The following is a 22,600-nucleotide window of genomic DNA, read 5'->3' as shown; positions in this document are numbered from 1 at the left end:
GGCCCATGCTTGGCCGAAAATTATAAGTCTTGATGTGCAAGGAATGCACTTATCCCATATTGAAGAGAAAGAGAAATCACAGCCCCACTCTCCTCTATAAATACATCTTTATAGCTCAAAGGGAGGGTTCTCCTCTCTGAAATTTCAGAAACCCTAGCTGTTCTCTCTCTCTCTCTTTCTTGCCGCACACCCCTAGCCTCCTTTCTCTCTCTTTCTTTTCTCATGCAGCCTAGGAACCCTAGCAGCCCCCATTATTTCTCTTTCCTTGCCGCAGCCACCATCATCTCTCTTTCTTTATTTTTGTGCCAAACCCTAGGAGGAAGGAGGACTGCCATCTTGCGCGCCGCTGCTGCCACCTTGTGCCGCCGCTGCTGCCACCTTGTGCCGCCGCTGCTGCCACTCTCTAGGGATGTTCTTTTATTTTTGTTTTGGAATTCTTATTTCTTTTGTTTGATTTTAGTTTTAATTGTTTTGTTTAATTAATTTTCTTTCCAACATGGATTGAGAATTTATTTATATTATTCTGATTTTCTTTTCTATTTTAATTATGTAGATTTATTTATTCTATCTTGCATGTTAGTTGTAGGTTGATTAATGGATTTGCATGCTTTAACAAATCGTTTATCCGTCTCTTGGTCTGTTAGTTTGATGTTTGCATGTATTAAATTTCCATTATCTATTTGAACCCGTCACTAGTTGTTTGCATCCTTTGACTGGCCACCTTAGGGTAATTGCATCTAGTTTATTCGTTAGGTTTAGCTGTGAAATAGTCAAAGATACTAAACCACAAGTAACAAGGGAATAAGGGATTATTCTTGGTAATGGGGTTGGGCGACCTCTATAAGGAAATGTTAATGTGTTTTCTTAGAACAAAATAAACAATTATCTCATTCTAAGTTTACTCGCAAGTGCACGAATCGCATCAGTAGCAAAGCGTACAAGCACGAGGTCGATCCCACAGGGAATGGTTAATATACAATAAATCAATGCAATTAATCACTAGAATAACTAAATGGGGGGTTTTGAAAGATGGAAACACACGCACACATCACCACACACACGCACACTTTATTCTATCTTGCAATGTTAAGTTTTCAGTTTCAAATCAGATAAGCATGCAATAACCATCCAAGGCTAATGACAGTTAATTTGAACACAACATATTAAAGTTTGACAGCTAAAAAGGTTTGGCTAGTTACTTTCTCGCCATTGTTCTCCTAATGCATAAACTAAGAGCTTCTTGGGCCTTCCTTAGCTAGTTAACCTACATGTTCCCTAGTTCAAGCTAGGGCAGCTGTTACCCATGCAGGAGTCATTAAGTTTTATGAGAACGTCAAACATGCACAACATATAAGCTTTGACTATTTCCTTATAGAGGTCGCCCAACCCCACTACCAAGAATAATCCCTTATTCCCTTGTTACTTGTGGTTTAGTGTCTTTGACTATTTCACAGCTAAACCTAACGGATAAACTAGATGCAATTACCCTAAGGTGGCCAGTCAAAGGATGCAAACAACTAGTGACGGGGGTTTTAATAGATAGTGGAAATTTAATATGCGCAAACATCAAACTAACAGACCAAGAGACGGATAAACGATTTGTTAGAACATGCAAATCTATTAATCGACCTACAACTAACATGCAAGATAGAATAACTAACCTACATAATTAAATAAAACAAATAAAAGAAACAAAACAGCAACAAATAAATAAAATCCCAATTCATGCTTGCTAACGGAAATCAGAAACGCAAATTAAACAAACTTAGAAACATAAACTAAACAACTAATTTAAAGTGCATCAATTAAATGAAATCAGAAACGTAAAGTACACAAGATTAAATGCATGCACTAATTAAAAATCAGAAACATAAAGTAACTGAAACAACTAAACAATTAAATTAGATTACATAAATTAAATTGCATAAACATAAATAACTAACTAAAATCAGAACCATGCACTAAAAGAAATAAAGAGACAAATTAAATAAAACCAGCAAATTAATTAAATAGTTTCAGTAGCATAACCCAACAATTAAAATAGAAACTAGAAGGAAAAGAAAACAAAAATCAGAGGTGCAACAAATGGGGGCTGCGGCAAGGAGAGAGGAAGAAGGAGGCACCTAGCACAAGCAATTGGCTCACGGCAAGGTGAGCTTGGGCTTGCGGCAGCAGGTGGTACTTCCCTCTCACTTGTCACGCCACCCTCTCTCTAAACCTCTCTCTGAATTCGGCTCACCTTACAAGAGAAATAAAAGCTGAAAATAAAACCCTAAAACAGAAAAATAAAACTAAGAGGGAGAGAGAGTGATTTCGGCTGGAGGAGGAGAGAAAATAATGTATTCTAAAAGTCTGAATGAGGGGATTTAAATAGGAGAAGCCTTCCTTGAGAGGCAAGGAAGAGACTTGCGGCTGCATAGGGTTTTCCTTTTCCTAGTGCCTTGCGGCTTCAGCTAGGGTTAGCTGACTAGGGCCTTGCGGCATGGGCTTCCCCCTTTGGGCTTAAGTTGCTCACGCCTAGCCTAGCTAGGGTCCCTCCTTGGCGCATGGGCTGGTAGCCTTTGGGCTTTGGGCTTGCATGTTGGGCTTCCATGTTGGGCTTCAGTTGCTTGCACAAGATGGGCTAGGGTTTCACTCCATGGGCTTCCATCTTGGGCTTGTCACCTTTGGGCTTGCGCATGGCCCCTTGTCTTGCTAGGGTTTGCATGGCATGCATGCGCATGCATGGCTGCCATCTACCTCCTTGCGTGTGGCTTTTGGGCTGCTAGGGTTTGGGCCCATGCATGTGCATGCATGGCCCACTTGGTTCGGCATCCCTAGGGCCCATGGGCCCTCCACTTTTGATTTCCCATTTTGCCCCTCATTTCTATTTGAATTCAAATTCATTTCTTCCCTCCATTCATTTCCATGGATTTCCACCACCTTCTGGAAGCTTCTGGAACCTTGAAAAACATTTCCTGGTGCAACTAGGATTTCTTGAGAATGAGAGATTCCTTATCCATTTCGACTTCTCGTAATGACCATATTGCCCCTGGGGTCTCCTAGTGTCACTAGGACTCCTTTCCCTAGTTGGGTTAGGTTTCCTAGTTCAACCAGGATTTCCTGTTTGAATCAGGATTTCACATTTCTGGCTCCGCAATGATGGTTCTGGACTTGATGTTTCCTAGTGTGACTAGGAATCCTCATTTGACTAGGATTTCTGCACTTTTCCTGGTTTGACCAGGATTTCACTCGTTTTCCTGGTTTGACCAGGAATTGTCCCAAAATGGCTCCATTTGCTTCTTTTTCTCATTTCTGCTTCATTTGACCTGAAAACACAAAAACAAGACAAGAAACACAAAATAGCGAGTTCTAACACTCTAGGTTAAGGAATTAGTATCATAAAGTGATGCAAAATGAACACTCATCAGGAAATAGTCAAAGCTTATATGTTGTGCATGTTTGACGTTCTCACGGATCTTAATGACTCTTACATGGGTAACAGCTGCCTTAGCTTGAACTAGGGAACATGTAAGTGTTGATGTGTTTTTTCTTAGAACAAAATAAACAATTATCTCATTCTAAGTATTCTCGCAAGTGCACAAATCGCATCAGTAGCAAAGCGTACAAGCACGAGGTCGTTCCCACAGGGAATGGTTAATAAACAACATATCAATGCAATTAATCACTAGAATAACTAAATGGGGGGTTTTAGAAGATGGAAACACACGCACACATCACCACACGCACACACCCTTTATTCTATCTTGCAATGTCTTGTTTTTAGTTTCAAATCAGATAAGCATGCAATAACCATCCAAGGCTAATGACAGTTAATTTGAACACAACATATTAAAGTTTGACTGCTAAAAAGGTTTGGCTAGTTACTTTCTCGCAATTGTTCTCCTAATGCATAAACTAAGAGCTTCTTGGGCCTTCCTTAGCCAGTTAACCTACATGTTCCCTAGTTCAAGCTAAGGCAGCTGTTACCCATGCAGGAGTCATTAAGTTTTATGAGAACGTCAAACATGCACAACATATAAGCTTTGACTATTTCCTTATAGAGGTCGCCCAACCCCACTACCAAGAATAATCCCTTATTCCCTTGTTACTTGTGGTTTAGTGTCTTTGACTATTTCACAGCTAAACCTAACAAATAACTTAGATGCAATTACCCTAAGGTGGCCAGTCAAAGGTTGCAAACAACTAGTGACAGGTTCTAATAGATAGTGAAAATTTAATACATGCAAACATCAAACTAACAGACCAAGAGACGGATAAACGATTTGTTAGAACATGCAAATCCATTAATCGACCTACGACTAACATGCAAGATAGAATAACTAACCTACATAATTAAATTAAATAAATAAAAACAGCAACAATAAACAAAGTCCCAATTCATGCTTGCTAAATAAATCAGAAACGCAAAGTACACAAAACTAAAGGCATAAACTAAACAACTAAATTAAATTGCATAAACTAATTGAAATCAGAACCATCCACTAAAGAAAATCAGAATCATAAATTAAATAAATTCAGAAACCAATATCCAATAATAAACTAGAGAACTAGAACGAAAAGTGAAGGAAAACAACAAGAGGAGCTGCGGCAAGACAAGGGAGAGAGGCACCTGCACAAGCAATTGGCTCACGGCTATGGTGAGCTAGGGCTTGCGGCTTAGGGTTGCTCTTCCTTGCAGCCACGCCACTCTTCTCTCTCTCTCATCCTTCGGCTAACCCTCACAATAATCAAATTAAAAGCTGAAACTAAAAAAACCTAAAACAGAAAAATAAACTAGAGGCAAGGAGAATTCGGCTGGTGCAAGAAGTATGAAGTGAGGTCCCTAGGGTTCTGAATTAAGGGGATATATATAGAGGTGCAATCCTTGAGAGGCAAGGAAGAGAAAACATGCGGCTGCTAGGGTTTCTTCTCCTGGTTAGAGCTTGTGGGCTTGCGGCAAGGGCTTGGTCCTTTGGGCTTAAGTGGCGCATGCAAGTCAGCTAGGCCTCCCTCCCTTGCGCATGGCCTGCTGGTCTTGGATCTTTATGTGCATTGGGCTCGCATGTGTTGGGCTGAAGTGGCTTGCACAAGATGGGCTAGGGTTTCACTCCATGGGCTTCCACCTTGGGCTTGCATCTTGGGCTTGCGCATGGGACTCCTTGGCTGCTAGGGTTTGCATGGCATGCATGCGCATGCATGGGCTGCCATCTTGCTCCTTACGCATGGACTTTGGGCTGCTAGGGTTTGGGCCCATGCATGTGCATGCATGGCCCATCTTGGTTCGGCATCCCTAGGGCCCATGGGCCCTTGACTTTTGACTTCTCATTTTGCCCCTCATTTCCATTTGAATTCAAATTCATTTCTTCCCTCCATTCATTTCCATGGATGTCTACCACCTTCTAGAAGCTTCTGGAACCTTGACTTTGTAGAGTTGACTTTGACCAACATTTCCTGGTGCAACTAGGATTCCTTGAAAATGAGAGATTCCTTATCCATTTCGACTTCTCGTAATGACCATATTGCCCCTGGGGTCTCCTAGTGTCATTAGGACTCCTTTCCCTAGTTGGGTTAGGTTTCCTAGTTCAACCAGGATTTCCTGTTTGAATCTGGATTTCACATTTCTGGCTCTGCAATGATGGTTCTGAACTTGATGTTTCCTAGTGTGACTAGGAATCCTCATTCGACTAGGATTTCTGCACTTTTCCTGGTTTGACCAGGATTTCACTCGTTTTCCTGGTTTGACCAGGAAATGTCCCAAAATGGCTCCATTTGCTTCTTTTTCTCATTTCTGCTTCATTTGACCTGAAAACACAAAAACAAGACAAGAAACACAAAATATCGAGTTCTAACACTCTAGGTTAAGGAATTAGTATCATAAAGTGATACAAAATGCACACTCATCACACCCCCAAACTTAGATTTTGCTAGTCCTCGAGCAAATAAAGGAAAGAAAAGACTCAAGACTGACTCCAACATCCCAACAACTGAATTCATGCGCACAACCATTAATCACATAGGAAAGCAAGGCATATAAATTGTATTCTCCAAATTCTAATAACATTTCAAATAACATACCTCGCTCCTCTGTTGTCATATAGGCCATCCTTGACACAAATCCAAGTATTAGACAAACAAAACTAAATGAATACATACATAATAAATTCAACTTCAATCCTCACTATGGCATACTCTCAATGATAAACACTCAAGAATTGGGTTGATATGTGCACTCACAAGTATATGTGAGAGGAAATCTGTAACAAAAAACAATTAGCTCACATATGTACATGAAATAAAGGCACATTTTAGAAAGAATACTGATCTCATGAAAGGAATCCAACTGCTTGAAATAGAATCAATGACCATAGGCTCTTTTCTCAAATAGACTCCACATAAGTATAATACACACCTCTTGAGATCAGCTAGGGCTTTTAATAGGGTTATAATGAAGGCTTAGGCTAGGATAGGGTATTGAAATGAAAAGGAAACACAAAGGGCTAAATTCATGGAATTGCATGTATTACTAGAACATTCTGAGGTACACTTGCTTCTTTGCACTTCATAGCTTAATTTGAGCTCTTTTTGCTCACTTTTTCTTTTGAAACCGTCCCATCTCTTTTCTTTGATTTCTTTTCTTTTTCTTTTCTTTGGGCATGGCATACATATTTTTCTGACACATTTTTGTATAAGCTATGCATTTTCACATCTTTTTCACCTCAATCAACATATAAACAACTTGCAATACCATAAAAAGGGTAAAACGGGTAAAGGGGTGTAACACCCCCAAACTTAGGGTTTGGTATGGGGTAACAAAGAAAACGGCTTAAAAGGCTCAAAATGGGTAACTAAGGATAAAACATGTAATGGGTAGGCTTTCAGGCTTTGGGGTACACAAACAGGGCCTAAATTCATTTCTCAAGAGTTATGCATATACCACATGCTTTGTGTACACAAGAAAAGAGTTCTAGCTCATTGATTCAAGATTATGCATATTCCAAGTAAATGACCAAATGAAAGACAATGAGATCAAAACAACGACTTATATGACAGTGATAGAATCAGAGTGGCGCGCAACACTCAAGAATTGAAGAACAGGGCTCAAAAGCTCACTTAGGTCATGCAAGTCTACTCTATTATGCATATAATCATTAGTAATGCTAATCACAACCTAAATTCATATCAACAAGGCCAAATGACATAGAATTGCAAGATATGTTATGGAACACTATTAGAATGAAAAGAACACCAAATATACACACAATACTAAAACATGCTCATAACAATCATGCACACTCAAATCAATTAGTTGGGGACTCAAAATGACCTGAAACAACCAAAATGACTCAAAAACTCTTTGTTTTTAAAAACAATGTCGCACACTTCTAAAGAATCACATCCATCACTAACGTGAATGAGATCTAATGAAAACGTGCATTTTGATGTGGGTTTTGACACCCTAAGTTTAAAAAGTTTTTTCCTAACCTAAAAACACTAAAAACGAAAATTTTTTTTTCCTTTTCTAAAAACACTCAAAAACACTTAAAACACCCTAAACACTTGTTCTAACCTAAAAACACTGACAAATGACAATTGCCCTTCCCCCCACACTTAAATGATACATTGCCCTCAATGTATATGAAATAAATGCAAGAATGATCAAATTAAGAGAAATGGGAAATTGCAAATATCCAAAACCAAATAAACACACCAAAATGAAAAATTGCCTTATGAAGCGAAATAAAGAAACTGTTTACTTGCGTACGCAAGCGTGGACACTCCAAGGGTAGGCGCGGCCTCCTAGGTGCTCAATGACTCCTCCTCCATTATTCGAAACAAAAACTTAGGTTGCCTCCCAATAAGCGCTTGTTTTTCTGTCTTCAGCCTGACATTGCCTTCTCCTTTACTTGCGTCCTTTCCTCTTCTTTTGCCACTGCTACTCTCGGCACTCCCTAAGAACGCACTGAAGAAGCTCTCCATTTCTGACTTCTCCTCTCCATAAAAAGTGATCTCCTCGCTTTGTGGCATCTCGGAAGTGAGACAATACACCTCTTGCTTGGTGTAGTGCCGAATCTTCATGGTACTCTCCATTGCTTTGTACTCCATGTTAGAGGTGCACAAAAATGGTCTCCCAAGTATAATAGAAACGTCGCCCGGAAGTCTCGGCACATCTAGCACTATGAAATCAGAGGGGATTAGTAATTTACGACATTTAACCAAAACATCCATAAGCATACCACGGGCTTTCTCGACTGAAGAGTTGGCGAAGAGAATGTTCAAATCAAAAGGTTGCAAATCAGCCTCCACAAATCCAAGCCTCTTGAACACAACCAGCGGCATGACATTGATAGCTGAGCCATTGTCAATTAAGGCATTGACAATCTCATACTCCCCTATGCTGCATGGTATGACCAACGAGCCCAGATCCCTCTTCTTGCTTGGAAAAGATGCAAAGAAATAACCACAAATCTCCCTAGGAACGTTGTGACTATGCCCCTGCTCCTCAACCTTCTTCTCAATAGACTTCAACTCCCTCATGGTTGCTGGAAATTTGGTGATGTCGATGTCCAGAATGAGGGGAATCACACGTGTATCAGCTTTCTCCTCAATCATTTCCGGATCCTCCTCTTCCTCACTATCCATGATCTCAATCACCTCCTTAGTCTTGACCACTCTAACTCTCTTTCTTGGAGTAGTCCTCAAAATAGCATTTACATGCTCCTCATTCTTCGGGTTGACGATGGGCTGACTTGGCAATTTCCCCTTCTCTCTCTGACCCAAAGTAGTGGCAATCTGACCAATTTGACTCTCCAAATGTGCAATAGCCTTTGAATTGGCTTGCATCTGCTGCTCGGTACGGTTCATGAAGGCGTTGGTGCTCTGAGCAAGGGAAGTGGTGCTTTGAGCAATCTGAGCAATCTTGTCCTCCAAACTAGACCTCTCAGCATTAGGGTGCATATATGGCTTGTTGGTGCTCCCACTAGCTTGTTGTCCATTGTTATTGCTCCACCTGAAATTAGGGTTGTTCTTCCATCTAGGGTTATAAGTGTTAGAAAATGGATCGTATGGCACCCTAGGATAATTCCCAACCTGATTCATGTGTTCCACATCACCTCCTTGTTCTTGCATACCCATCATCTTCTCTTGAGCCAAAGATAACTTCTGCACCATGGTCTTGATTTCCGAAATCTGTCCCTCCATGGTGTTTGGCACATCAGCAACCTCATACAACCCTCTCTTTGGTCCTCCTCTCGAACGATTGGAATCCCACTGTTGAGAACTCAAAGAGAGTGACTCAAACAAATATGTAGCCTCATCCTCCGTTTTTGACATGAACGCACCACCACATGCCGAATCCACCTTGGCTTGGTCTCTCTCCAATAATCCCTGATAAAAACAACAAATCACATACCAAGGAGATAAGTTATGGTGTGGGCAGCTAGTAAGTAACTCATTGAATCTGTCCCAAGTCTCATGGAATGGCTCGTCCGCTTTCTGCACAAATCCAAGGATCTCCTTCCGAATCGAATTCGTCTTGGAAATGGAATAGAACTTCTTCAGGAACTTGCTCGAAAGATCATCCCACGTCGAAATGGAACCACTGGGCAGCGAATATAACCACCTCTTTGCCTTGTCCTTAAGCGCAAAAGGGAACATCCTCAAACGGTACTGATCGGTATTCAGACCCCTCAACTGAGCGGCTTCACAAACCCTGGAAAACTCCTTCAAAAAGTGGATCGGATCCTCCCCATTCAGCCCATGGTAGCTCGGCAACAAGTGAATCTGACTACTCTTGATTTCGAAATCCGTGGCTATGGTTGCATACCGAATACAAGATGGTTGAGTGGGCAGCGAAGGTACTGAAAAATGGCTCTGGGGCTGCGGCATCATCTCGTTTGTCTCAGCCATGTCGACACTCTCAGTCTCTTCACTACTCGAATCTGATGCACTAGGTTGCGGGCTGACTTGTGATGTACCTAAAGTCTCCTTTTTGAGCCTCTCCAACCTTGCAACAAGCTCAGGGTTCATAAACACACCTAATCAAGAGAAAACACACAATCAGTAGAAAGAATGCATATAAAGGCATGGCATTTATTAAAACTAAAAATTAACCAAAAATGAAATCTAGCTAATATAACCTAATTCTAATAACTAATTAAATCAATTCATTGATATTAGACACCATTCCCCAGCAACGTCGCCAAAAACTTGTTGATGTGTTTTTTCTTAGAACAAAATGAACACTTATCTCATTCTAAGTTTACTCGCAAGTGCACGAATCGCATCAGTAGCAAAGCGTACAAGCACGAGGTCGATCCCACAGGGAATGGTTAATAAACAACAAATCAATGCAATTAATCACTAGAATAACTAAATGGGGGGTTTTGGAAGATGGAAACACACGCACACATCACCACACGCACACACCCTTTATTCTATCTTGCAATGTCTAGTTTTTAGTTTCAAATCAGATAAGTATGCAATAACCATCCAAGGCTAATGACAGTTAATTTGAACACAACATATTAAAGTTTGACTGCTAAAAAGGTTTGGCTAGTTACTTTCTCGCAATTGTTCTCCTAATGCATAAACTAAGAGCTTCTTGAGCCTTCCTTAGCCAGTTAACCTACATGTTCCCTAGTTCAAGCTAAGGCAGTTGTTATCCATGCAGGAGTCATTAAGTTTTATGAGAACGTCAAACATGCACAACATATAAGCTTTGACTATTTCCTTAGAGAGGTCGCTCAACCCCACTACCAAGAATAATCACTTATTCCCTTGTTACTTGTGGTTTAGTGTCTTTGACTATTTCACAGCTAAACCTAACAAATAAACTAGATGCAATTACCCTAAGGTGGCCAGTCAAAGGATGCAAACAACTAGTGACGGGTTCTTGATGAGTGTTCATTTTATGCTATTTTATGATACTAACTCCCTAACCTAGAGTGTTAGAACTCGATCTTTTTGTGTCTGTTGTCTTATTTTTGTGTTTTTAGGTTAAATGAAGCGATAATGGAGAAAGAAGCTAAATGAGGCTATTTTGAGCTAAAAATGGAAAAAATGGGAAAAAGAATCTTGAGGGAATTTGCTAGAAGGATCTGGAATCTGGAAGGAATCTTTAGAGAATCTCAGACAGAATCTTTTAGGGAATCTTTTTGGTCAAGGTTGACTTTTGGTCAAAGTCAAAGGTCAAGGTCAAAGTCAATGGTCAACCGTGCCACATCATCACATGACATGGACTACACATGCAGCCCATGCTCTATGGGCCATGCGCATAATCCTAGCCCAAAGGACCAAGGCCATGCGCCTATTGCAAGCCCAATTGGAGGAAGCCCAAGTTGTGCCATTCCAAGGTCCAAGAGCCCAAGTCATACAGCCATGTGCAAGCCATACGCAAGCCATGCATCCCTAAAGCCCATCACGCCACTTGCTTGATGCAGCCAGCCCATGTTCTTTTAATTGAAACCCTAGCCCATCACGCCTACAAAGAGAAAGCCCAAGGAATCCTAGCTGAAAAAGAAGTCAAAACCCTGGAAAATAGAGCATCAATTTCGACAGCAATTCTGTAATTCTCCAGAACGAATCAGGTAGCATGCCATATATGGTTGGAAAGATACGGATGTTAGCTTCGCAGGGAATTTTACGGATTTCGATTCCGAGTTTTCTAGCTCAAGATATGGTCATTTTAGTGGAGGTAGCGCAGCAGTTCCGTGTTCGTTTTAAATTTAAATTCTCGCAGTGCACGAATCTATATATAATATAGATGGCAAGCAAGGTCGATCCCACGAGGACTATTGTTGGTCTTTAAATGATAATCCGAATGCTAAAAAGAAAGAAGAAAACAAGACACGAGTGGCTGCCCAAGTTGTCACGCCTAGGGCAGCTGCTCACTTGAAATGAAACACACGCACACACACACGAATGAGAGGGAGTTTGTATGACTTGAAAACAGCAAATTAAACCTAACTTTAAAGACTAAAATGCGCAACTAGCAAAGAGTATGGAAACAGCAAGTTATCTTGTGAGAATAGATGGATAGATGATACTAGGACTCTAGGACTTTACCACTAGACCTCATATCCAATGTCATGGTGCAATTTCTGAAACCTTTAATTCCTCCTATTGATGAATGCATTCGCATATTCACCTATGGCATAGCATGAAATGCATGATTCCCCAAATGTACAAACTAGTGCATGGCGTCTACCCTAGTTTGGTACCCTAAATGCAACCTAGGCATGGCATCTACCTAAGAACGCAGCAAGGTCCATTAACACACAAATGAGATTATAAATGCAAATAAAACCCTAAGGCATGGCGTCTACCTTAGGTGCTTTAGTATCGATTTCACACAATTAGAATTCAGCCAATTACTAAATCCTAAGTTGTTTATCACTTGTATTAGGGGCTGATTGGTTGTCCTCACCCTAAATTGATTAAATTCTAGATGCAATAACCCTAGGTGATCAATCAAGGATTATAAACACATAGAGAACAATGATAAAAGTGAAATCAAAATCATCAAATCCATGGAATTAAATAAACAGCAACTACATCACCAATCCATTGAATATTCGGCCTAGGGCTGAATCCTAGGCCCTAGAAAACGTGATTAGTTCATGCTAGAAAACAAGAACAGCCACGAAATCATGTTTTTCATCTAACAATTACAAGAAAAGAAAAGAAGAAGAGAAAACACCCCAAAGGAGAGCTCACGCCTCCAGCAGCCTCTCTCCCTCTATTTTCTGATTTTTTCCAAGTGTCTGAACCCCTAAAATGATAGAAAGAGATGTATATATAAGGATGTGCAGCAGCTAGGGTTTTGGGGAGCAAGGATGTGCGGCCAGCTAGGGTTTCCAAGCTAGGAAAATGCGGCATGGGCTTGGCTTCTTGGGCTTAAGTGACTTGCGCAAGGCCCTAGGGTTTCCCTCTCTTGCACATGGTGTAGCTGACCCCTATGGGCTTGCATGTAGCTGATTTCCTCCCCTAATGGGCCTCCAATAAATCAGGAATTAAAATGAAATAAATCAGGTTATATCAAATCTGATTTTTAGAGCCCAATTAGGAAAGGAAAGCCTTGCAAGGTGCGGCCAGCCCTTCTCTCTTAGCACACACGCCACTTCCTATGTGGTTTGGGTTGGGCTTTCATTTCTTCATGCTCTTGGAGCCTCTCTTGATCTTGGGCTTCCATTTAAACAGCAAATATTCATTTAAGCTCAAAATGGGCTGATTTGCATCCATTTAATTCCTATGGGCTTTCCACCTACAAAAGAGAAAAACACAAATAAATAACATAAAATATAGGGACTAAGTACTAAATACATGAAGATAGAGGGCCTAAAATGTAAACATTTAAGGACCCAACAAATTCCCCCAAACTTAACATTTGCTAGTCCCTAGCAAAACAAAACAAAACTACACTAAGACTCCAAAAACAACCTAACTGTCCACCAAAAATCTCAGGTATGCTTGATCATTCATAACTCAGTCAAATAGATTTCACACTAGTTCCAGAGATTACCAAATGCCAACACTAACTCACAGTCAACAAGATTAAAGCATCATGTGCGTAAGACAATATCAACATAGTTTTCAATCTGAACTTTCAAGCAACTTGAGTAATCATAAGCAGCTAGTGTCACTTCAATTCTCACAAAGATAGTCACTCTCAAATAAAGCACTGAGATATTGGTTAAATAGTGATTCACTCAAAAAGCATATGTGAGCGAGTTTATGCATACAAATTCAAATTACTCACATATATGTAAGAACGAAAGCACAAGTGAAAGAATAATGATCTCATGAAAGATACCAAATACCCGAAATCAAATCAAAATACAATATGCTTCCATCCCATCTAATCTCCACATTAAGACTACACTTCACCTAAGATCATATAGGACTTTTACATATGGGTTGTAATGAGGCTAACGGTGAAGGGTTTTAACAAGAAAGGTATGGAAAACACAAAGACTTAAGGGAACCATAGAGAATCAGGTTTTACGTTGTCATTTCATTCTTATACACTTTGGCAACAAGGCTTGCATTCTTGAATTTGCACACTTGTGATACACATGCCTACCCTTTTCACTTTTTTTTTTTTTTTTTTTTTTTTTTTTTTTTTTTCTTTTTCTATTTTCTTTTGGGCACGGCAACATATTCAATTCTTTTTCTTTTCTTTTCCACATTATTCCCAAGCCTTGCACACAAATGAACAATTATCATAAACCAGTTCTCCACAATCCCTTAAGTTTGGGTAGATACGCACAATGGAAGGGTACTTCCCCCAAACTAGGGGTTGGCACGGGTAACATGGTTAAGAAACAAAAAAGGCTGACAAGGCTCAACAAGGCAACTAGGGGTATAAATGAACACAAAAAGGATGGCTAGAATGGCACAAACGAGACAAAGAAGGCCTACATCATTTCCTAGGTTCCATGTAGTTACAACATGCTTCAATTAAATTGAGATGGAAGTTCTATCATTTGATTTAAAATGATGCACATTTCAAGCATTTGATCAAGTGAAAGATAATGAGATCATGCAAACTCTAGATATTCAATGAACGTATGGAGTATTAGCATATAACCCTCAAAACAGAAGAATTAAAGCTCGAATCTCACAAGGGGTATATAAGTTCACTAGAAGCCTAGATCATACAAGCATGCAATCATTTTCAGTCTAAACTATGCCAGCATTTGTAATCCACACAAAGATAGCTCAAACATGCTCAAAATGAGTTAAATGTCAAAAGAATAATCAAAAGAACTAGTTTCACCAATTCGACCAAAGTATGCAAGATCAAAGCATTTGCAATTCATCATAGTGGTGGACAGGAACCTAAAGGCCATAAAAACAAAAAAATATTTTTGGTATTTTTCAAAAATTTGAACGAAAATCTCAAAACTTAAACCTAAAACTCTTCCCCCAAACTTAAATGAAACATTGTCCTCAATGTTTCGAACTAAGCATGCAATGAATCATTCAAGCTAGGAAGACAAAAACTCTAATGGCCTAAAAACAGACCACAACTAAAGGAAAGCACAAGGTTAAGAACTCCCTGATATCCATGCAAACAGCCATAGGGCAATGTTTCTTCTCTCCAAATGTTGGGTTGCCTCCCAATCAGCGCTAAGTTTAGAGTCTTCAGCCAGACTTGGCAGGACATCACGCTAATGGAACAGGATCCTCCAAGAGCATGTTCTCCTCTGAACGCTCCATATTAGCCTCCAAGTAAGGCTTAAGTCGATGGCCATTCACCTTGAATGTATTCTTTGTCTTTGTATTGCAGACCTCGACTGCACCATGAGGGTAAACATTAGTAACAGTAAATGGACCATACCATCGAGAACGAAGTTTACCTGGAAAGAGTCTAAGGCGAGAATTGTAAAGCAAGACTTTCTGACCCACTTCGAAATGTTTCCTCAAAATGGCCTTGTCATGGTAGGCCTTAGTCTTGTCTTTGTAAATCCTAGAACTCTCATAAGCCTCATTCCTGAGTTCTTCCAACTCACTCAATTGTAGCTTCCTATGGTCACCTGCCTCGTTCATCTTAAAATTGAAATGTTTAATAGCCCAATATGCTTTATGCTCTAATTCGACAGGTAAATGACATGGCTTACCAAAAACCAACCTATATGGGGACATACCAATGGGAGTCTTATACGCTGTACGATAAGCCCATAGAGCATCTAAGAGGCGATCTGACCAATCTTTCAGGGAGGGGCTCACAGTCTTCTCCAAAATTTGCTTAATTTCCCTATTACAGATCTCAGCCTGTCCACTCGTCTGGGGGTGATAAGGTGTAGAAACCTTATGCTTGATACCATATTTGCTCAGCAAGGCCGCAAATAACCTGTTGTTGAAGTGAGATCCTCCATCACTAATAATAGTTCTGGGAGCGCCAAATCTTGCAAAAATATGATCCTTAAGAAATCTGAGGACAACTCTAGAATCATTAGTCTTGGATGGAATTGCTTCCACCCATTTCGACACATAATCAACCGCAAGCAAGATATACAAATAACCCTTGGAAGATGGAAATGGGCCCATGAAATCAATGCCCCAGACATCAAAAATCTCAACAATAAGAATGGGGTTAAGAGGCATTTGATTTCGTGAAGAAATATTACCCAACTTTTGGCACCTATCACAAGTGGTACAGAATGTATAAGCATCCTTGAACAAACTAGGCCAGTAAAAACCACACTGCAACACTTTTAGGGCCGTCTTCTTTGCTCCACCATGTCCTCCACATGCATCAGAATGGCAAAAAGTTAGTATAGACTGAAACTCAGATTCTGGCACACACCTTCTGATGATCTGGTCGGGGCACCACTTAAATAGATATGGATCATCCCATATATAATACTTAGCATTGCTGATGAGCTTCTCCTTTTGAGCTCTCTGTATGTCACCTGGAAGTTCTCCTGTAACAATATAATTAACAATATCAGAGTACCAAGGAACATAAACAGACAATGAGAACAACTGCTCATCTGGGAATCGCTCATTCAGAGGGAGGACGTCCTCCTGTGCAGTAGAACTGTGCACCAATCGACTAAGGTGATCCGCCACCACATTCTCTGAGCCCTTCTTATCTTTGATCTCCAGGTCAAACTCCTGGAGCAACAAAATCCATCTAATCAGCCTGGGCTTCGCATCTTTCTTCTGTAGAAGGTACCTAAGCGCTGCATGATCAGAAAACACAATCACTTTAGTTCCAATCAGATATGACCTAAATTTTTCTAAAGCAAAAATGACAGCCAAAAGCTCCTTCTCTGTGGTGGAATAATTCAGCTGGGCATCATTGAGAGTCCGACTGGCATAGTAGATAACATGTGGTATCTTGTTCACTCTCTGCCCTAACACAGCTCCCACAGCATAATCAGAAGCATCGCACATCAGCTCAAATGGTAAACTCCAATCAGGAGGCATAATGACTGGAGCTGATGTGAGAAGAGTCTTCAATCTGTTAAATGCGGCTAGACACTCCTCATTGAATTCAAACGGCACCTCCTTGGCCAACAATCTACTCAAAGGCCGAGCTATCTGGGAAAAATCCTTAATGAACCGCCTGTAAAAACCTGCATGACCAAGAAACGATCTCACATCTTTAACTGTCAAAGGTGGTGGAAGATTACTTACCAGATCAACCTTGGCCTTATCCACCTCTATCCCTCTACTGGATATGACATGGCCAAGAACAATACCCTGTTGTACCATAAAATGGCACTTCTCCCAATTCAAAACCAAATTGCATTCCTGGCATCTTTCTAAAACCAAAGCAAGATTATGTAGGCATTTATCATAAGAAGAACCAAATACACTGAAGTCATCCATAAATACCTCTATTATATTCTCCACCATATCCGAAAAAATGCTCATCATGCATCGCTGAAAAGTACCTGGAGCATTGCACAAGCCAAAGGGCATGCGCCTGTAGGCAAAAGTGCCATAGGGACAGGTAAATGTCGTCTTCTCCTGGTCTTCTGGGGCTATAGCTATCTGGTTGTAGCCGGAATACCCATCTAGAAAGCAATAATGGCTATGACCTGCAAGACGTTCCAACATCTGATCAATAAAAGGTAATGGAAAATGGTCTTTCCGAGTACCTGAGTTAAGTTTCCTGTAGTCTATGCAGACACGCCACCCTGTCTGTACTCGAGTTGGCACCAGCTCATTTGCATCATTTCTGACCACCGTAACACCAGACTTCTTAGGAACCACTTGCACCGGACTCACCCATTTGCTATCTGATATGGGATAAATAATACCCACATCTAGCAACTTCAGCACCTCCTTCAGCACAACTTCCTTCATCACTGGGTTGAGTCTACGCTGAGCCTCTCTAGTCGGCTTAGCTCCATCCTCCAACAATATCCTGTGCATACACCTCGAGGGACTGATTCCCTTGATATCTGCAATACTCCACCCAATTGCTGTTTTGTGCTCTCTCAGCACTCTCAACAATTTCTCTTCTTCCTCTGCATTGAGGTTGGAAGCAATGATCACCGGTAATGTGCTTCCCTCACCCAAATAGGCATACTTCAGATGCTCAGGCAAATCCTTCAACTCTAGCTTAGGTGCCTGCAACACAGAGGGTACAAGTTTTGTATCAGAAACAGGTAAAGGCTCAAAAGCAGAAATATACATACCTGAACAGCGGGGTACGGCCTCTAAGTGAGCCAAAATGTTCTCAACCTGCTCATCCTCATGCACAGCCATAGGGCTATGAATCAAAGCTCTATCCAACGGATCACTGCTACAAGTCACATTAAACACTTGTTGACAAACCAAATCCATAACATCCACCCTAAAGCACTCGTGCTCATCACTGGGTAGTTTGAGTGCCTCAAACACTCTGAACTCAATGGTCTGTCCCTGCACATTCATAGTTAGTGTACCCTGTTGAACATCAATTTTTGTACCTGCAGTGGCCATAAAGGGACGACCAAGTATCAAGGGTAATTGTGCCTCATACATAGGTACGGCCTCCATTTCCAAAACTAGGAAATCAGCCGGCAATATCAATCCATCTACTCTCACAAGTACATCTTCCAAAATTCCTCTGGGGTACTTAACTGATCTATCAGCTAACTGGATACTCACAGAGGTCGCCTTCAGCTCACCTAAATTCAGAGTCTCATACACAGAAAATGGCATTAAATTCACAGAGGCACCTAAATCAAGGAGAGCTTTCTCAAACCTACAATCCCCAATGATACAAGGGATAGTGAAGCTGCCTGGGTCCTTGAGCTTGGGAGGTAGCTTCCTCTGAAGCACTGCTGAAACCTCCTCTGAGACCTTCACTGTCTCGAACTCTTTGAACCTTCTCTTATTCGTGCACAAGTCCTTGAGGAACTTTGCATACCTTGGCACTTGCTTAATCGCATCTAGAAGGGGAATATTGATCTCCACCTTCCTGAATATCTCCATAACACCCTTCAGAGGGTCCTCTTTCTTAGCCTTCTGCAACCTGCTAGGAAAAGGAGCATGTATAGAAATCAACTTAGAAGGGTCAGATTGTACCTGAGGTAAGGGAAAACCCTTGGGAACTACCACATGGTTGCCTGAAGATGGCACAGAAGAGTCTAAGGTACCCTTAACAGGTTCGGCTATGATCTCAGGTGCATCTTCTGACTCGACACCTTCCTCCACAACTTCTTTCTCCTCTTTCCCAACTATCTTACCCCCTCTGAGAGTAATTGCATTCACCTGCTCATTGTTCTTGGGGTTAATGATCACTTGCCCTGGAAGTCTCCCTGGCTCTCTTTGATTCAGTGCGGTAGCTAACTGGCCCATTTGTTGCTCAAGATTCGCAATGGCCCTATCAGTCTTCTGCATATGTGTCTCTGACTTCTGAATGAAAGACTGTGTGCTCTGAGCTATGGATGCAATCAAATCTTCCAAGGACTTCTTCTGAGGCTGTTGTTGTTGATAGCCCTGATGTGCCTGTTGTTGTGGAAATGAACCTTGAGGTTGTTGCTGATTCTGGTTATTACTCCACCTGAAATTGGGATGATTCCGCCACCCTGGGTTGTAAGTAGGAGAGAATGGATCATTCCTGGGCCTCTGATTATATGAGTTCAGCATGTTGGCCTGTTCTTGCACAAACTCAGGGAAATCGACACCATGAGGGCAAGAAATCGTTTCATGTCCAGGTGTAGCACAAATGGCGCAAACCTCCAATGATGGAGATTTCTGATTTAGGGCAAGTATGACATCCATCTTGCGTTCCAGCCGAGCGATCTGCGCATTAGATGCAAGATTATTAGAAGTATTGACCTCATTAACACCAGCGCACTTACCTCTAGTATCTGAATGCATTGTTTCTCTTGCCATCTCTTCATAGAGGTCAGAGGCTTCCTGGGCTGTCTTATTCCTGATAGAACCACCTGAAAAATTAATCACAGCATTCCTACTCGCAAGGGTTAGTCCTTTATAAAATATGCGCATCAATAAGTTCAAAGGAAGTCCATGATGTGGACATTGAAGTAGCAATGTATTAAAACGCTCCCAAGCCTCTGAGAATGACTCATCTTGTTGAGAAAACTGCATAATCTTATCTCGCAGCATATCCGTCTTTTGAGATGAAAAGAACTTTTCTAGGAACTTCTTCTCAATTTCATCCCAAGTCCTCAGTGATCCAGGTTTCAAAGAATTCAGCCAAAACTTAGCTTTATCCTTCAAAGTGTAAGGAAACACCCTCATCTTGAGTTGATTCTCATTCACACCTGTCAAGGGCAAAAAGCTCACAGCATTAAATATATCTTTAAGGTGAGTTAGCGGATCTTCACTAGGTAAACCATGAAAAGAGGGTAGCATATTAAAGTGAGAAGATTTGAGCTCATAATTTCTTGCAGCAGGTGGCAAGGCAATGCTCGAAGGGGAAGCAGGGATGGTCGGGATGTCTAGATCCCCCATGTGTTCCACGTCGTTTTCCTCGGCCATAGCTTTTTCAAATTGGTGAGAGCTTGATGAAGATGTAGGAGACGGTGTAGGGGATGGCAAAGGTAGACGTGTTGCTGCTCGAACTAGTTCTGCCTTACTCCTTTCACAAAACAATCTGATTTCGGCTAATCTCTCATCCAAATAAGTGTCCTCAATTGACTTGTTAGGATCTGGCTGGGACATGCACAAGTACCTACAAAATAAGAGACAAACACGTTAGAACCACAATTGAACAACAAGACGTTTTTTTTTTTTGGAAATAAGTAAATTATTTAACTAAATAAATACGAAAATTAGAAAATAAAACGAAAAATAAAAACGGAAAAAGAAAATCAATTAATCAAAGTGAATAAACTAAAAAGGAAATTATCAAATTTAGAAAACTAAAACAAGAATCAATTCAAATTCAAATTCCCTAATTAGATGCAATCCTACCTAACTTGGAAATTAATTAGCCCAAACTAATTAGGAATCAATCACAAAATCAGATCATGCAAATAAGGCAAGGAATTTAAATTTAAACTTACCTTCCTAATCAGATGCACAACTAAAACCAAATCAGAAACCAAAACAAGTTAAAAAGGAAAAACAAAACACAATCCTACAACTATGACTCACGGCACACGAACAAGGACAAAGGGAAAACAAATTAAGAAAAAGAAAACAGCAAATAATCACTAAATAAAAACACTAAAAGAACGCACTAAGATTGTCACAAAGATCAAATCTAGTCCCCGGCAACGGCGCCAAAAACTGTTCGTTTTAAATTTAAATACTCGCAGTGCACGAATCTATATATAATATAGATGGCAAGCAAGGTCGATCCCACGAGGACTATTGTTGGTCTTTAAATGATAATCCGAATGCTAAAAAGAAAGAAGAAAACAAGACACGAGTGGCTGCCCAAGTTGTCACGCCTAGGGCAGCTGCTCACTTGAAATGAAACACACGCACACACACACGAATGAGAGGGAGTTTGTATGACTTGAAAACAGCAAATTAAACCTAACTTTAAAGACTAAAATGCGCAACTAGCAAAGAGTATGGAAACAGCAAGTTATCTTGTGAGAATAGATGGATAGATGATACTAGGACTCTAGGACTTTACCACTAGACCTCATATCCAATGTCATGGTGCAATTTCTGAAACCTTTAATTCCTCCTATTGATGAATGCATTCGCATATTCACCTATGGCATAGCATGAAATGCATGATTCCCCAAATGTACAAACTAGTGCATGGCGTCTACCCTAGTTTGGTACCCTAAATGCAACCTAGGCATGGCATCTACCTAAGAACGCAGCAAGGTCCATTAACACACAAATGAGATTATAAATGCAAATAAAACCCTAAGGCATGGCGTCTACCTTAGGTGCTTTAGTATCGATTTCACACAATTAGAATTCAGCCAATTACTAAATCCTAAGTTGTTTATCACTTGTATTAGGGGCTGATTGGTTGTCCTCACCCTAAATTGATTAAATTCTAGATGCAATAACCCTAGGTGATCAATCAAGGATTATAAACACATAGAGAACAATGATAAAAGTGAAATCAAAATCATCAAATCCATGGAATTAAATAAACAGCAACTACATCACCAATCCATTGAATATTCGGCCTAGGGCTGAATCCTAGGCCCTAGAAAACGTGATTAGTTCATGCTAGAAAACAAGAACAGCCACGAAATCATGTTTTTCATCTAACAATTACAAGAAAAGAAAAGAAGAAGAGAAAACACCCCAAAGGAGAGCTCACGCCTCCAGCAGCCTCTCTCCCTCTATTTTCTGATTTTTTCCAAGTGTCTGAACCCCTAAAATGATAGAAAGAGATGTATATATAAGGATGTGCAGCAGCTAGGGTTTTGGGGAGCAAGGATGTGCGGCCAGCTAGGGTTTCCAAGCTAGGAAAATGCGGCATGGGCTTGGCTTCTTGGGCTTAAGTGACTTGCGCAAGGCCCTAGGGTTTCCCTCTCTTGCACATGGTGTAGCTGACCCCTATGGGCTTGCATGTAGCTGATTTCCTCCCCTAATGGGCCTCCAATAAATCAGGAATTAAAATGAAATAAATCAGGTTATATCAAATCTGATTTTTAGAGCCCAATTAGGAAAGGAAAGCCTTGCAAGGTGCGGCCAGCCCTTCTCTCTTAGCACACACGCCACTTCC

At 40.7% G+C, this 22,600-nt stretch overlaps 1 protein-coding gene and 1 non-coding gene across 2 annotated transcripts; one reads left to right on the top strand and one right to left on the bottom strand.

The window, feature by feature from the left end:
* Nucleotides 1-9,400: 9,400 nt before the first annotated feature.
* On the top strand, nt 9,401-9,507 carry LOC147283541 (small nucleolar RNA R71). The gene has a single exon (XR_015122722.1). It is a non-coding gene; the product is annotated as a small nucleolar RNA R71 (small nucleolar RNA).
* A 5,640-nt stretch (nt 9,508-15,147) lies between these two features.
* LOC147283540 (uncharacterized) lies at nt 15,148-21,747 on the bottom strand. The gene is made up of 5 exons (XM_086244011.1): nt 21,726-21,747; nt 20,961-20,964; nt 18,775-20,626; nt 16,268-17,850; nt 15,148-15,763 (listed from the first exon to the last, which is right to left on the bottom strand). The coding sequence occupies exons 1-5, from the start codon at nt 21,745-21,747 to the stop codon at nt 15,148-15,150; spliced, it is 4,077 nt and encodes a 1,358-aa protein (XP_086100137.1).
* Nucleotides 21,748-22,600: the final 853 nt, after the last annotated feature.

The sequence above is a fragment of the Dryas octopetala genome, chromosome 5 (genome assembly GCF_963921425.1).
Source record: "Dryas octopetala chromosome 5, drDryOcto1.1, whole genome shotgun sequence".
Lineage (NCBI taxonomy): Eukaryota > Viridiplantae > Streptophyta > Magnoliopsida > Rosales > Rosaceae > Dryas > Dryas octopetala.
Note: the sequence above shows the minus strand (reverse complement) of the source record. Positions and strands in the feature narration are given on the sequence as shown.